The sequence below is a fragment of the Solanum lycopersicum genome, chromosome 5, assembly GCF_036512215.1.
Source record: "Solanum lycopersicum chromosome 5, SLM_r2.1".
Taxonomy (NCBI): Eukaryota; Viridiplantae; Streptophyta; class Magnoliopsida; order Solanales; family Solanaceae; genus Solanum; species Solanum lycopersicum.
The window spans coordinates 5,178,863-5,192,256 of record NC_090804.1 but is presented as its reverse complement, the minus strand read 5'-3'; the positions used below and the strand labels follow the sequence as shown (position 1 = coordinate 5,192,256).

Sequence of the window (13,394 nt, the reverse complement as noted above, 5' to 3'; positions counted from 1 at the left end):
CTTTTAAATTCGATCTCAATTTTTTTCAAGAAGGAAAAATATTTTTTTAAAAGAAGATATCATTAGTTGAGGGATTAAAATCAAATCAAACTCATGAGAATTGTGATTGTTGTTGATGAATGGTGGTATTTAGATGCTTTAACACTAACAGACAATAAAAATAAAAGTTGATAGTGATAGATGGTATTGGTAACCCGTGATATGCTTTAATAATTGAAACACACTCCATTATTGGAATATAAAAAAATAAAAAGAATAGAATAAAATAATAAAAAGTAGATATGCTGCTATCAAGAAATTTTTTTAAAATATTCCACATCTAAATCATTATAAAATAATCAAACAATACACATATTTACTACCAAGAATATTTTTTCGTTTGCCAAATTATCTCAAACAAATATGTCAAGCTCTAAAAATGGTGTACATATCTTAATTTTTCCATATCCAGCACAAGGTCACATACTTGCCCTTCTTGATTTAACTCATCAACTTCTTCTCCACGGCTTTAAAATTACTGTTTTAGTGACACCTAAAAATGTCCCGATTCTCGATCCTCTTATTTCTACACACCCATCGGTTGAAATTCTTGTCTTTCCGTTTCCGGGCCACCCATCTCTTCCTTCCGGAGTTGAAAACATTAAGGATGTTGGAAACTCCGGCAATGCCCCAATTATTGCTGGGCTTAGTAAGCTTCGCGGCCCAATAGTAGAATGGTTTAAGGCCCAATCAAATCCTCCCGTGGCGATTATTTATGATTTCTTCTTGGGCTGGACTTTAGATTTGGCCCAAGAAATCGGTGTACCCGGAATTGTATTTTATGGTGTTGGAGCTTTATTGATTTCTATATTTTTTGATGTCTGGAAGAATATTGAGGCTTATAAAGGTTTGGGCTTTCTTGAGTTTAATGGGCTTCCTAAAAGCCCAAGATTTGTGAAGGAACATCTTCCTTCAGTGTTTTTGAAGTTTAAAGAAGATGATCCAACTTGGGAGATTGTTAGAAATGGGTTCATTGCAAATGGTAAGAGTTTTGGGTCAATTTTCAATACTTTTGAGACTTTGGATAGTGAGTACTTGGGCTTTTTGAAGAAGCAAATGGGCCATGAACGCGTGTATTCGATTGGACCGATAAATTTAGTTGGTGGGCCGGGTAGAAATGGGAAGTGTGATGATAATGCAAATGAGAAAATTTTCACTTGGCTTAATGAGTGTCCTAATGAGTCTGTTCTTTATGTAGCTTTTGGAAGTCAAAAGTTATTAACAAAGGCCCAAATGGAGGCTTTAACTATTGGGCTTGAGAAAAGTGAAGTTAGGTTCATATTGGTAGCGAAACAATTGACGGCCCAACAAGAGGAACAAGGTTTCGGATCGGTGCCGCTAGGGTTTGAGGAGAGAGTATTAGGGAGAGGACTAGTAATAAAGGGTTGGGCCCCACAAGTGGAGATATTGGGCCATCGAGCTGTTGGTGGATTTCTGAGTCACTGTGGTTGGAATTCAGTGATGGAAGCGATAGTGGCGGGAGTAATAATCTTAGGATGGCCCATGGAGGCCGATCAATTCATAAATACGTGGTTATTGGTGGACAATATGAAGACATCGATCCGAGTTTGTGAGGGCTCAGACTCAGTGCCCGACCCGATAGAGTTGGGTCGGAAAATTAATGAGGCAATGAATAATGATTTGTTTAAGAAGAGGGCCAAAGAATTGAAAGATGAAGCTTATGAAGCTGTTAAAATTGGAGGGAGCTCTAAAAGAGATTTAGATGCCATTGTAACAGAGTTGGCCCAACTAGAAAGTTGAAAATTCATGCAAGGGGCCAAATAATTTTAAGTTGGTCTAACTTTTGATAAAATAAAAAATTATTTATATGCACACCATTAGTTTATTTATTTTCTATTATTCTCTTTTTTTTTAAAAAAAATATTATTAAAATCTCTTTTTTACTCCTTAAACTCAACTCTCTAGATATATAACCTTTTATCTCTTAACCCATGTTTCTCTCTCCAATATTTCACTCCTGAAATCACGCCTATTTTCTTTTTCATGATCTTATCATTCTAATTTTGAATTTCAATTTTATTTCTCTCTCCGATCAAAGAATTTTCCATTCTTTCTAGGTATTGTTTCTATTTCATTACTTCTGCTCATAATTTTTTTAAAAGGATTAAAATTTTGATATGTTTATGGAGGATCCTCTTCATTTATCTTAGGTATTATTCAGATAATGTCATCCGACACTAATCGAGTTTATGAATATGAAGACATAGGTTGGGTTGAGAATAGATCAAAAAAATTATCTGAATCTCTAGTTATGACCAATGGTGAGTATCGAGAATGTGTTTTCTTCTTCAAAAGCAATGATTGGGAAAATCCCTAAAAAAAGGAGTAAAAAGAAAGTATCATCCCCAATATCTTGTTCGAATCTACTCGAGGTAATGAGTTTTGATCTGTTTTTGTGTTTTTTTATTGCTCAAACTTTAAATCGTTGTTAATTTGAAATTTATGATACATTATTGATAGATTAATGTTATCATATTGTAATATATCATTATGTAATTTAATGTTTGATTCTTAAAATCTCAATTTTTTCATTATGTTCTCAATCAATCAGAACATATGATACGTTTAATAAACTTCACGATGTATCAGTACTAACATAGCATATACTTGATACAAATCTATAAAGTTCATGAATATTTTTCTCAACCTTTTCTTTCAACTGATACAAAAATTTGTTAATTTTTCTTCTCAATATATCAAGTTAAAATATATTCAGCATATATCATGTTTATATCTATTTTATGTCTCATGCTTTTTATTCAATTCATAAAATTTTTTATCAATTTTTCTTCTCAATGTATCAGGTTATAAATATATTCAACATGTATCATGTTTATACTTTTTTGGGAAAAGGGTCTGATATACCCCTCAACTTTGTCATTTGGAGCTGATATACCCCTCGTTATAAAAGTGGCTCATATATGCCCTTACCGTTATACAAACGGCTCACATATACCCCTGCCGTTACAAAATGGCTCACATATACCCTTTATTTAACGGAAGTTAAAAAATTAATTTTAAATTTATATTTATTACTTCTAATTTTTTTTAAAAAATTATTTAGTGGTATATATAATTCTTCTATCAAAGTTCAAGGTATATTTTAATTTTTTTTCATACATAAATTATTTTTTCACTTCTTTTATTATAATTATTTGAGTTTCTTATTCTTATTTTTTTTCTTTCATTCCTTAGTTTAAAGAAAAAAATAAACTATTTTTTTTGTGTGTATTGTAATTTAATTTCGTATTCGAAGAAAAAATTTGGTCATCTACAATAAGTTTTACAAGAATATTAGTGAAACATAAATAAATTTGATTATCAAAATAATAATTATAAATTAGTCATTGAAACAAAAAAAAGTCAAAAAAATATATTTGACGAGGATTAAATTTACTCATATAGGATTATATTTTTTAGAAAAAAATAATAATAATTTAGATTAAATTATTTTTTTTCATTTCCGTTAGAGGAAAAGGATATATGTGAGCCATTTGTTTACAAGTAGGGGTATATATGAGTCACTTTCATAACAAGGGGTATATCAGTTCTAAATGACAAAGTTGAGGAGTATATCAGACCCTTTTCCCTACTTTTTTATGTCTTTAATTTTTGTTCATTTGTCTATATTTTTTTCAATGTATCAAGTTATAAATATATTCAGCATGTGTGATGTTTATACATAATTAATGATTTGAAATTTCGGCTAGGTTACCAATGAATCGTGATGGATAATTTTATTAGATATTGGTTGTTGTTTTGAAAAAGAGACTAATACGTATTTACGACTCAACATCTGGATCAAGGAGAAAAATTTATTCGAGTGACATTAAAAAATTATCTCTAATGTCGCCTACTTACCTCTAGAACAGTGAATTTTTTTATCAATCGAAGCGAATCAACTGGTTATCTCTTGATACTTATAAGGACAAGGATTGAAGGTTTATTAAAACCAAAGCACCCTTTTCTTGTTGATTATGCACAAGACATTATTCATCAAGGAAGCGACACACTGTAAATTTTATAAATTTTGAAGTATATTTTAAATTCGTTTTTGATGTATCTTCTATATTTGTAGGGATTGTGGATTGTTTGTAGCGCGTTTCCTAAAATTTTTAGCGATGAAATTTCAATCCAATCTGATGCTTTCTGGTCTGATTATGAGAAGATATGCAGCTTTGCTAAAAAAAATATGGCAGTCAAAAGGCCGCAGAAGGTATATTAGTGATAATGACGATCCATCAAAGTCTAGGCTTCATTTCACACCACCAAATCATGATGCATTAGTTAATTCGGAATAGTTACTGTGTATCGATGGATAGACAGTGCTTTAGTTAATACTACTTTCAATGTACATTAACTTAAGTGTTGGAGTGTTTCTCTAAAAACTTATTTTGTTTGACTTTTAATGTCAATATTTTTTTCCTTAATCTTAGAATTAATATTTGTCTTCATTTATAAATTTCTATAATTAAACAAATGTTATCAAATTAAATGTACATGATACATTAGTCTATGCACATGATACATTAGCGTATACGTTACCCAATAATTTTTTTATAATTATAAGTGCATAACATAATTTATTTGACAAAAGTAATATTAATACAAAGGTATTTTTCAACACAAATTCAATAGTTGTGCTAAAAATAGTTGTTTAATGTATGTATCAAATAAATTATCACACATGATACTTAATATACATTACATGATACATGATGTATAGTCATTGTGATACAGTAACCTTAACAAATGTTATCAAATTAAATGTACTTGATGCATTATCGAATGCACATGATACATTAGTATATGCGTTACTCAACAATTTATTTATAATTATAAGTGAATAACATAGTTTATTAAACAAAAGTAATATTGATACATAAGTATTTTTAACACAAGTCATAACAACGTATTTATAATTATAAGTACAATTTAAAATTTATTTAACACAATCATAACCAAGTATTTTTTTAAACACCAATACTGATCAATAACAAATGTAAACAGTACTTAAAATGATAATTGTTTACGTGAAAAACTATTCAACAAAAATATTAATGTTTTAAAAAAATTACGATTATTTTACTTTTCTTTTGGAAAGAAAGTTCAAGTTCTTCTATTGTGTCCTTCTTGTCCACAAAAATTTATGTTCACAGTGATCTTTTCGTTTGCATTTTTTTTTCTTTTTTCTTGGTAGTGGATACACAGTTTCAGCCACCACATCCTCAGGAGCTGACCAATCTTCCTTATCTATATTTGGTACCATTGGAATCTCATATGTCAATACGGATGCAAATCTTTGACATCCTTTTTTGTTAAAACAGTGATTGCATGTGCACAAGGTATCTCATCTAGTTGAAATCTTCCACAACAACATACTTTCTGCTCAAGACAAACAATGTATCTTCTTCCAGCTTCATAAACTAGAAAATAAATTCAGATGATGGAACAACCTGCTTGCATTAAAAAAGTAAAATATACAATTATTTCAAAAAAATCATGTTCAAACTGCAGATGAATCAATGATTTAGATATATATAATATAAAATAATATATCATGATACATACCTTCATCTTTGAACTTTTAGACGCGTTTATAATCAATACCTCCTCAAATCTTCTCCCTAATGTGTCTCTTGTATGAGAGGCTATTTTTTTGTTTTTGCAATGCAAGAACAAATTTTTTTTTTACATGTATCACAATATTTTATAATGTATCATCTTTATGATTAGTGTTTCAGTAGTAGTATATTAAAGTATCAACAGAGTTAACTCAATGTATCAATAATATTTAAGAACTAATGAATTATTTATTAAAACAGATTTCACTCAATGTATCAACGAACTAACGAACTCATATTAAATCATTGTTGCTATAAAATTCAGTAAAGTTACAACCATATTCACTTAATGTATCAACAAATACTCTGTATACCAAAAATCATATTCAACATCTACACAAAAATCTTAATCACAGACTTTTTAATTCATAATGTATCAGATATTCAAACAAAAAAATTGTATCACCATTTAAAGATCTGAAAATTTCAAACACTCTCATACCTTTGTCTATAAAATCTCTTTACTTTCCAATTGAAGTTGTTCGTTATCTTATATTTCGCCATCACATCTACAAGTGTTGCTTTATCTTATATTTCGCCATCACATCTATTGTTTTCAATGTTTTTTCTTGATACATCGATATCCAACTCGACTGCAATTGCTGCTTTGAGATTCAAAAACGAAATTGATTGTCCAACAACAATTTCATCGCTTTTGTAACTTTCATATTGCACTTCGCTGATCCAAATTCCTGAATGCCTCAGTAAAATTGATATTCATCATGTGGCAGAAAAAAAAACAGAAATTTATTTGAATTTCTCATTTTCTCAATGGATGTTCATAACCTTTTCGTCAATGTAAATGATATAATTTTGAAATTTGAAATTTGTAATGTGATACTCAATTACCTATTAAGATATGGAGTATTTAAGATTAGTTAGCCGTAATTTAAGCTAACTGACACAACATGATTAATTATTATATTTTTTTCTCTTTTTTAGCTCAACAGTTATTTATTTACTGTGTATCATTTACTATGTATCAAATGATAGCTATGTGTAAAAATTAAAGGAATCCCATAGTGTAAGATGAGAATTACAATCTATCCTAACTAATTTACATTTTACAGAAAATCTCTTAAAAAGGTCGGCGTGTGATACATGGCTATCATCGGATACATAGTAAATGATACACAGTAAATAAATAACTGTTAAGCTAAAAAAGAGAAAAAATATAATAATTAATCTTGTTGTGTCAGTTAGCTTAAATTACGGCTAACTAATCTTAAATACTCCATATCTTAATTATTAAATTTTTTCTCTTTTTTAGCTCAACAGTTATTTATTTACTATGTATCATTTACTATGTATCAGATGATAGCCATGAATCACACGCCAACCTTTTTAAGAGATTTTCTGTAAAATGTAAATTAGTTAGGATAAATTGTAATTCTCATCTTACACTATGGGATTCCTTTAATTTTTACTACAAAATTTGGTTGGGCATAGATGAACTTTGGTACGTATTCTTTCTTCCACTTTAATATAAATGTATTGTAAATGAGTTTATCATGATGATGTGTGGGAGAAAAATGAGACAAGTTGGCCTAGTCCATTTTATGTGATAAATATCATTTTTTGTGGATTGTAATTTTAACATGACAGAACTATATTATTTGAATCATAGGTTTATTGAAAATATTTTTCTTTTATTAATACAAGGTAGTGTGACTAAAATTGTGGAGGGTGCAAGGAAATTTTTTTTATAACACTTTAGGAATAAAATTCAACATACGCTATTAATAGATTCCGAGTGAAAGTGCAAAAGATGAAGAATAAAAGGTAGATAACTTCTTAAAGCAAGATAGTAATTTGTATTTCACACAACATTTCAAGCCAAAAAAAGGGAGAGAATAAAATTTAAGGCCACAACATGTACAAAACAAAAAATTTATCCTGGAATAATTGTCATTTTAAGAATTCAAACACTAAAATTGATATTCTAAAAAAGACATATATAAATATATATAACTTAACAAATTATATCTTGTATCAATTATTGTTTTAATAAATATAAAACGAGTTAAAGCAATAATTAAAATGAGATAGAAGGCATAACAAGCTATTTAACCTTCTTATCACCAAACAAAATCCAAATAAGTGCAAGATGAAATAGAAGTTAGTTCATGAATTTCTCTAACAACTACTATTCACATGACACTAATAATAAGAAAAAAACTTTAAAATATCAAAATTTACAAGAAATATTTTATATATTATTATTATTATTATTATTATTTTTTAAAAAAAACATTCACGAGCGCACTAACACCTAGGTCAAAAGGAAAAGAAAAAAAAAGTCATGATTATAAATTTGTTCCCCTATATATTAACAAACTTAGGTCCACAATGTTATGAATGCTTGCTTTAAAATGGGGTCATTTTAGGTTTTTTTTTTATGACTTGTTAATTTTTGTAATTAAATTTAGAAATTTTTAATCAACAACTTCCTTAATTTTTGTGCTAAGTGGGATTTGTTTTCATAATATCTTATGAAAAATCCTTCTACTTCTTTTGACTTTTGACATTTCTTGAGAAAACATTTAATTACTGCTTACACATTTTACTTTTGGATAACCATGTGTTACACCTCATGATTATTATTTGGACATCACTTAATATCATTTACTCAAAATTAGATAACAAAGAGGCTAATTCACAGTCTTTGTTGAGGTTTACTTAGAGGTATCACAATTACTCTCGTCTTTCATTTTTATATGTCACGTTTTTAAAAAAAAAGTTAATTAGTATGAATTTTAATTAATATTTAAAATATATTTTTCTTTGTGATATTAATATAAAAAAAATTACAACTTGTAATACATTATTATATAATTGTAAAATATCTAAATTTAAAATTAAAATATTTAATTAATTTTAATTCAATTTAGCTTTAAAGATAAGTCAGTTTGACTCTCATACGTGAACAGAGGAATTCAACATTACTAATAATTCGCCATGTGGCTTAGTCAATAACTTGAGATGAAAGATCATGGTAACAAAGTCGAGCTTCTATATTTATGAGTTATAATTTCTGAAAAGATTTTAGTTTATGGAATTTTGATTAATCATTTATACATAGTACGTAAATTTCAACTCAAATATTAAATTTAAATTGAAACAATCGCTAGTTTATGGAATTTTGATTAATCATTTGTACATATTAAGTAAATTTTAACTCAAATAATAAATTTAAATTGAAACAATCACTAAATTTTTTCGTTAAAAAATTATATTATATATATAAAAATAATATTATTTATATATATCAAACATATTAATTATAAACATCCTTATCGATATTTCTGATAATATTGCCAATGCCCCTAACTACAATTATAGCTTCGGCCTCACTAGTACCTAGTGAAATATTCAAAGATGTGTGTACCTACTCCTAGATTATTAAAAGAATTTATTAATAACCAAAAAAAAAAAAATCTACACACAAAAAAAATAAATATACATAAAAGATTCTCAAAATCTAAATTTACCTCAAACTAATCCACTTACTTAAATTAATTTGATTTTGTCATTAAAGTACCTTTAATCCCATTTAATTAGTGTTATACTTTTTTTTATTTAATTGCCGCACTTTTTTTAAAGCCATTCTCTTTTTAAAGACCACAACTCTCCTCCATAGTCCATTTCTCCATTCCTTCACCAAAAATAGCAAATTCCAAAAATCATCAAAAAAAATAAAATTATGTTCTTGATTATTTTTTTTATTTTGTAAAAAATAAAAATAAAATAAAATGGGTGGTGTATCATCAACAATTGCATCAAAATTAGCCTTTTTTCCACCAGAAGCATCATATCAAGTTGATATAGATGAACAAACACAAAAATTGAAACTTTTAGGTGTGTCTCAAAGTGAAAAAGGTGAAGTTTCAATTGTACAAACAAAGAAGGGTCATTACATTTTTTCAGTTTTTGTTAGGAACAAAGGTGCAACAATGACACTTCTTTATTCACATGGAAATGCTGCTGATATAGGCCAAATGTTTCAATTTTTCGTTGAACTAAGCGATCGATTACGCGTAAATGTCATGGGGTAAATCAATTGTTTAGCATGTTCATATGATTTTTTTTTGGGATTTTTTGGTATTTTCTTGATATTTTGATTGATTTTTGTAGATATGATTATGCTGGATATGGAAGGTCTAATGGAGAAGTAAGTGTTTTTGCCTTTTTTTAAATTTTTTTTTAGTGTATACATTTTATTTTATGAGCTGGAAAAGTCTTGAGCTTTACAACAAAACTTTGCTAATATTGTGTATTAAATATATGCTTTGATGAACTATAGTTTATATATGAATGGATTAAATGTTATTTGTTAGTATAAAGTTTGTTTAGTGGTAATCACGTTTATGTCATAAAGAAATGTGATCTAATCACTCCATTATTTCCACTTTTCATTAACTAATTCCAAATGAGGATTCATACAGTTGATCCTGACATGATTGAGATCGAGTTGTAGTTATGGTTGTGGACCGAGGCGGAGCTAGGATACCGGAAGGGGTCGGATGAGTGAGGATTGATATAGTTGATCCTGACTTGTTTGACATCGACGTAGTTATTGTGTTGTTGTTGTGGACAAGGGCAGAGCTAAGATACCGGAAGGGGGTTTGGATAAGTGAGGGTTCATATAGTTGATCCTGACTTGTTTGAGATCAGTTCGTAGTTATTGTTGTTGTTGTGGACGGGGGGCGGAGCAAGGATTCTAGAAGGGGGTTCGGATAAGTGAGGGTTCATATAGCTAATCCCAACTAATTTGAGATCGAGTCATAGTTATTGCTGTTGTTGTCGTGGATAGGGGGCAGAGCTAGGGTACTATAAAGGGGTTCCGATAAGTGAGGGTTCATATATATGGTCAAAATTAGTTTTTTATGTACATATAGTAGATATTAAATCCCCTTAACTTCTTCGTATGTTTTACTTCTTCATGTTCTGAATCCTCTCAGTGAAAATCTTTGTTTCGCCAATGTTCATGAATTCAGTTTCGAGACGGATGTAACTTATATACACTAATAGTGTAATTCTTTTATCTGTTGTAGTACAACATCTGCTACTGATTACCGACAGTTACTTGTAGTTATCTTTTATGTGACAATACAGTATAACTATTCATGGATTCTCATTTCTGTTGTCGGGTATAGAAGTTAAACTATGATCTAAGTTTTTTTCGTTCTATATTGCTTTTGTGTAAACTAGCCAAGTGAGCAGAACACATATGCTGATATAGAAGCTGTTTACAAATGTCTAAAAGAGATTTATGAAGTGAAAGAAGAAGACGTTATATTATATGGACAATCAATTGGAAGTGGTCCAACTCTTGAATTAGCAACAAAATTACCTCAAATTAGAGGTGTAATTCTGCAAAGTGCAATACTTTCCGGGCTTCGAGTTATGTATCGTATAAAGTATTCTCTCTGGCTTGATATTTACAAGGTTAGCACATGTTTCAGTTCAATAGTTGATCAAGTTTCTTGATTTACATGTTAACAGTAACAAGTTCTCTTTCGTTTTTTCTGTTTTCTGCAGAACATTGATAAAATCCCAAATGTTAGCTGTCCCGTTCTTGTGATTCATGTAAGTTCTTCGATCTCAAGTATTACTCGTTTTAGCTCTCAGATATCTGACGTTTTAGAAAAACAAGTAGTAGTAGTAGTTTAGTACTTTTGTTTTCCAACTGTACCTTCCGATAAACGCTTAGGGGGAGATATATAGGGTAATTTACACAAATGCTATTATGATTGAGGTCTTTCTTAAAGAGCATACAGATTGAAGGAGTATTCGATATGATCATTACTGTTGAGAGCCGAAAAAGGGGATCTTTTACGTATAATCCTGCATAATCTCGGATGTCTAGTCCATTACGAACCATTGTTTTCTTGATATATCACATTCATAGATTTACGATTCATGTGACGGTGTTGGTGTACAGGGTACAGAAGATGACATAGTTGATATTTCACATGGTAAAAAGCTTTGGGAGCTGAGTAAAATGAAGTATGAACCTTTATGGGTAAAAGGAGGAAATCATTGTGACTTGCAAGTTTTTCCTCAGTTTTTTACTCATCTCAAGAAGTTCATAATTTCATTGGAAAGACAGTCAGATTATTGCCAAACTGTTGAGGAGAGTATAATAAACTTAGATTATACTCTTGATATTACGAACGAAATCAAGTGTAGACCAAGTATTGAAGAGATTGAGAAGTCGTCGAGAATCAGTACTGAACAAAAAGATCAGATCATTCCAATAAGGCCTAGCACAGACAGCAAATTGAAGCCAAGAATTAGTTTTGACAAGAGGGAAAAACCAAGAAGAAGTATGGATTACTTTGGGAAATCAAGAAGTAGCACTGATCAATCTGAGAGAGGGCGGAACAGCATTGACCGGTAAAGAACTCTTACACTATCAGTGTGTTCTTTAACATCTCGTTTCGTGTTATAACCTAGCTCATTTAACTTATTATGAACGATCACGTATAGTTATCCAACCTCTATCTCTCTGTTCTAACATGTTTGTAGCAATATACCTACTTTATTCTCCACGTAACTAATCTTACTTATTATGAAACGATGAATTATAGATGGTATTTTAACATGTTATAACAATTTACCTTCCTTATTTTGCACGTTGTGAATGAGATTAACTAGTTATCTTTTAGATGATCTGATAGTGTAAAAGTTGTACGTGTTGTTGATACTTTTAACTTATGGCCTCACAATATGATTAATAATGTCATCATGTTGTAGTTTGACTATTGATTTTGAATGATTGCAGATTTGGAGACATGATGAGATCAGTAGCAATGTGCAATATTGACTGTTTAAAACAGACACTAGCAGAGGAGGACTAATACAACTAAAGTCTTTTAAAATATTGTTATTAGTCGTGTATGCAAAAGCAAATTTTTAAAAATCATGTATGGACCACATTGATATATTATATCACTACCTACATGTTTATGATTTGAATATGTTTTTCGGGGAGCCCGAGAGCTACGGTAAAGTTGTCTTCGTGTGACCTGTAAGTCAGAAGTACGAGTCGTGGAAGTAGTCTACATCACACCCTTAGGGTGCGGAATCCTGCTAATGCGAGATGCTTTGTGCACCTTACTGTGCTGCCCCTTTCTTTATTCAAATTTTTTAGTATTGGTCCCTACATATGCAGTCCATTCTTCAAGATTGTTAGCTCTTTTTGAAACATTCTTTATCATGCAAATGATTTATGGACCCCCATTACATGATTTTTGTTCTAAACTTTTGTTTTTGAAGATTGGAAGATCTAAAAAATAATAAACAAAAGGAAGATAAAGTGATTAGAGAGCCAATAAATGAAGTTTTTAATTATACATAGAAGAAGAATATTGCTTTTATATACTCTAGAATTTGCTCTTTTAAAAGGGTCACAAAGATCATGATGATTTCATATGTGGTGTGACACCTTTAATGTCTATATTTGACAAAAGAAAAAGCAATATACCAACATCTTGTTCTATAACAAACATTTTGACTTATGGTTTTGATTTGATAGCTTGATTAGTATTTCCTAGGATAAGATGTAACCACCTGCATAATTATTGTTAGGAGTTAATGAGTAAGAATGATGCTCTAAACTGAGTCATGGAAAACAGTTTCTCTATTTCACAAAGGTTAGGATAAGGTTTTCGTATATTCTATACCACTTACGAGACTATACTAGGT

At 29.7% G+C, this 13,394-nt stretch overlaps 2 protein-coding genes across 2 annotated transcripts; both read left to right on the top strand.

Annotated features, from left to right (window-relative positions):
• Positions 1-300: 300 nt before the first annotated feature.
• LOC101255991 (UDP-glycosyltransferase 89A2) lies at positions 301-1,872 on the top strand. The gene has a single exon (XM_010322519.4). The coding sequence runs from the start codon at positions 403-405 to the stop codon at positions 1,798-1,800; it is 1,398 nt and encodes a 465-aa protein (XP_010320821.1). The 5' UTR covers positions 301-402; the 3' UTR covers positions 1,801-1,872.
• Positions 1,873-9,269: 7,397 nt separating this feature from the next.
• LOC101255691 (uncharacterized) lies at positions 9,270-12,932 on the top strand. Its single transcript, XM_004238963.5, has 6 exons — positions 9,270-9,735; positions 9,819-9,855; positions 10,896-11,132; positions 11,226-11,273; positions 11,629-12,083; positions 12,472-12,932. Exons 1-6 carry the CDS (start codon positions 9,437-9,439, stop codon positions 12,545-12,547), a joined length of 1,152 nt encoding a protein of 383 aa, XP_004239011.1. The 5' UTR covers positions 9,270-9,436; the 3' UTR covers positions 12,548-12,932.
• The last annotated feature ends 462 nt before the right edge of the window (positions 12,933-13,394 follow it).

Coding starts and splice junctions, on each gene's coding strand:
- LOC101255991 (XM_010322519.4), top strand. CDS start 403: ATGTCAAGCTCTAAAAATGGTGTACATATCTTAATTTTTCCATATCCA.
- LOC101255691 (XM_004238963.5), top strand. CDS start 9,437: ATGGGTGGTGTATCATCAACAATTGCATCAAAATTAGCCTTTTTTCCA. Junction 9,856..10,895: donor ATGGAAGGTCTAATGGAGAA/GTAAGTGTTTTT, acceptor TGTGTAAACTAG/CCAAGTGAGCAGAACACATA. Junction 11,274..11,628: donor GTCCCGTTCTTGTGATTCAT/GTAAGTTCTTCG, acceptor GTTGGTGTACAG/GGTACAGAAGATGACATAGT.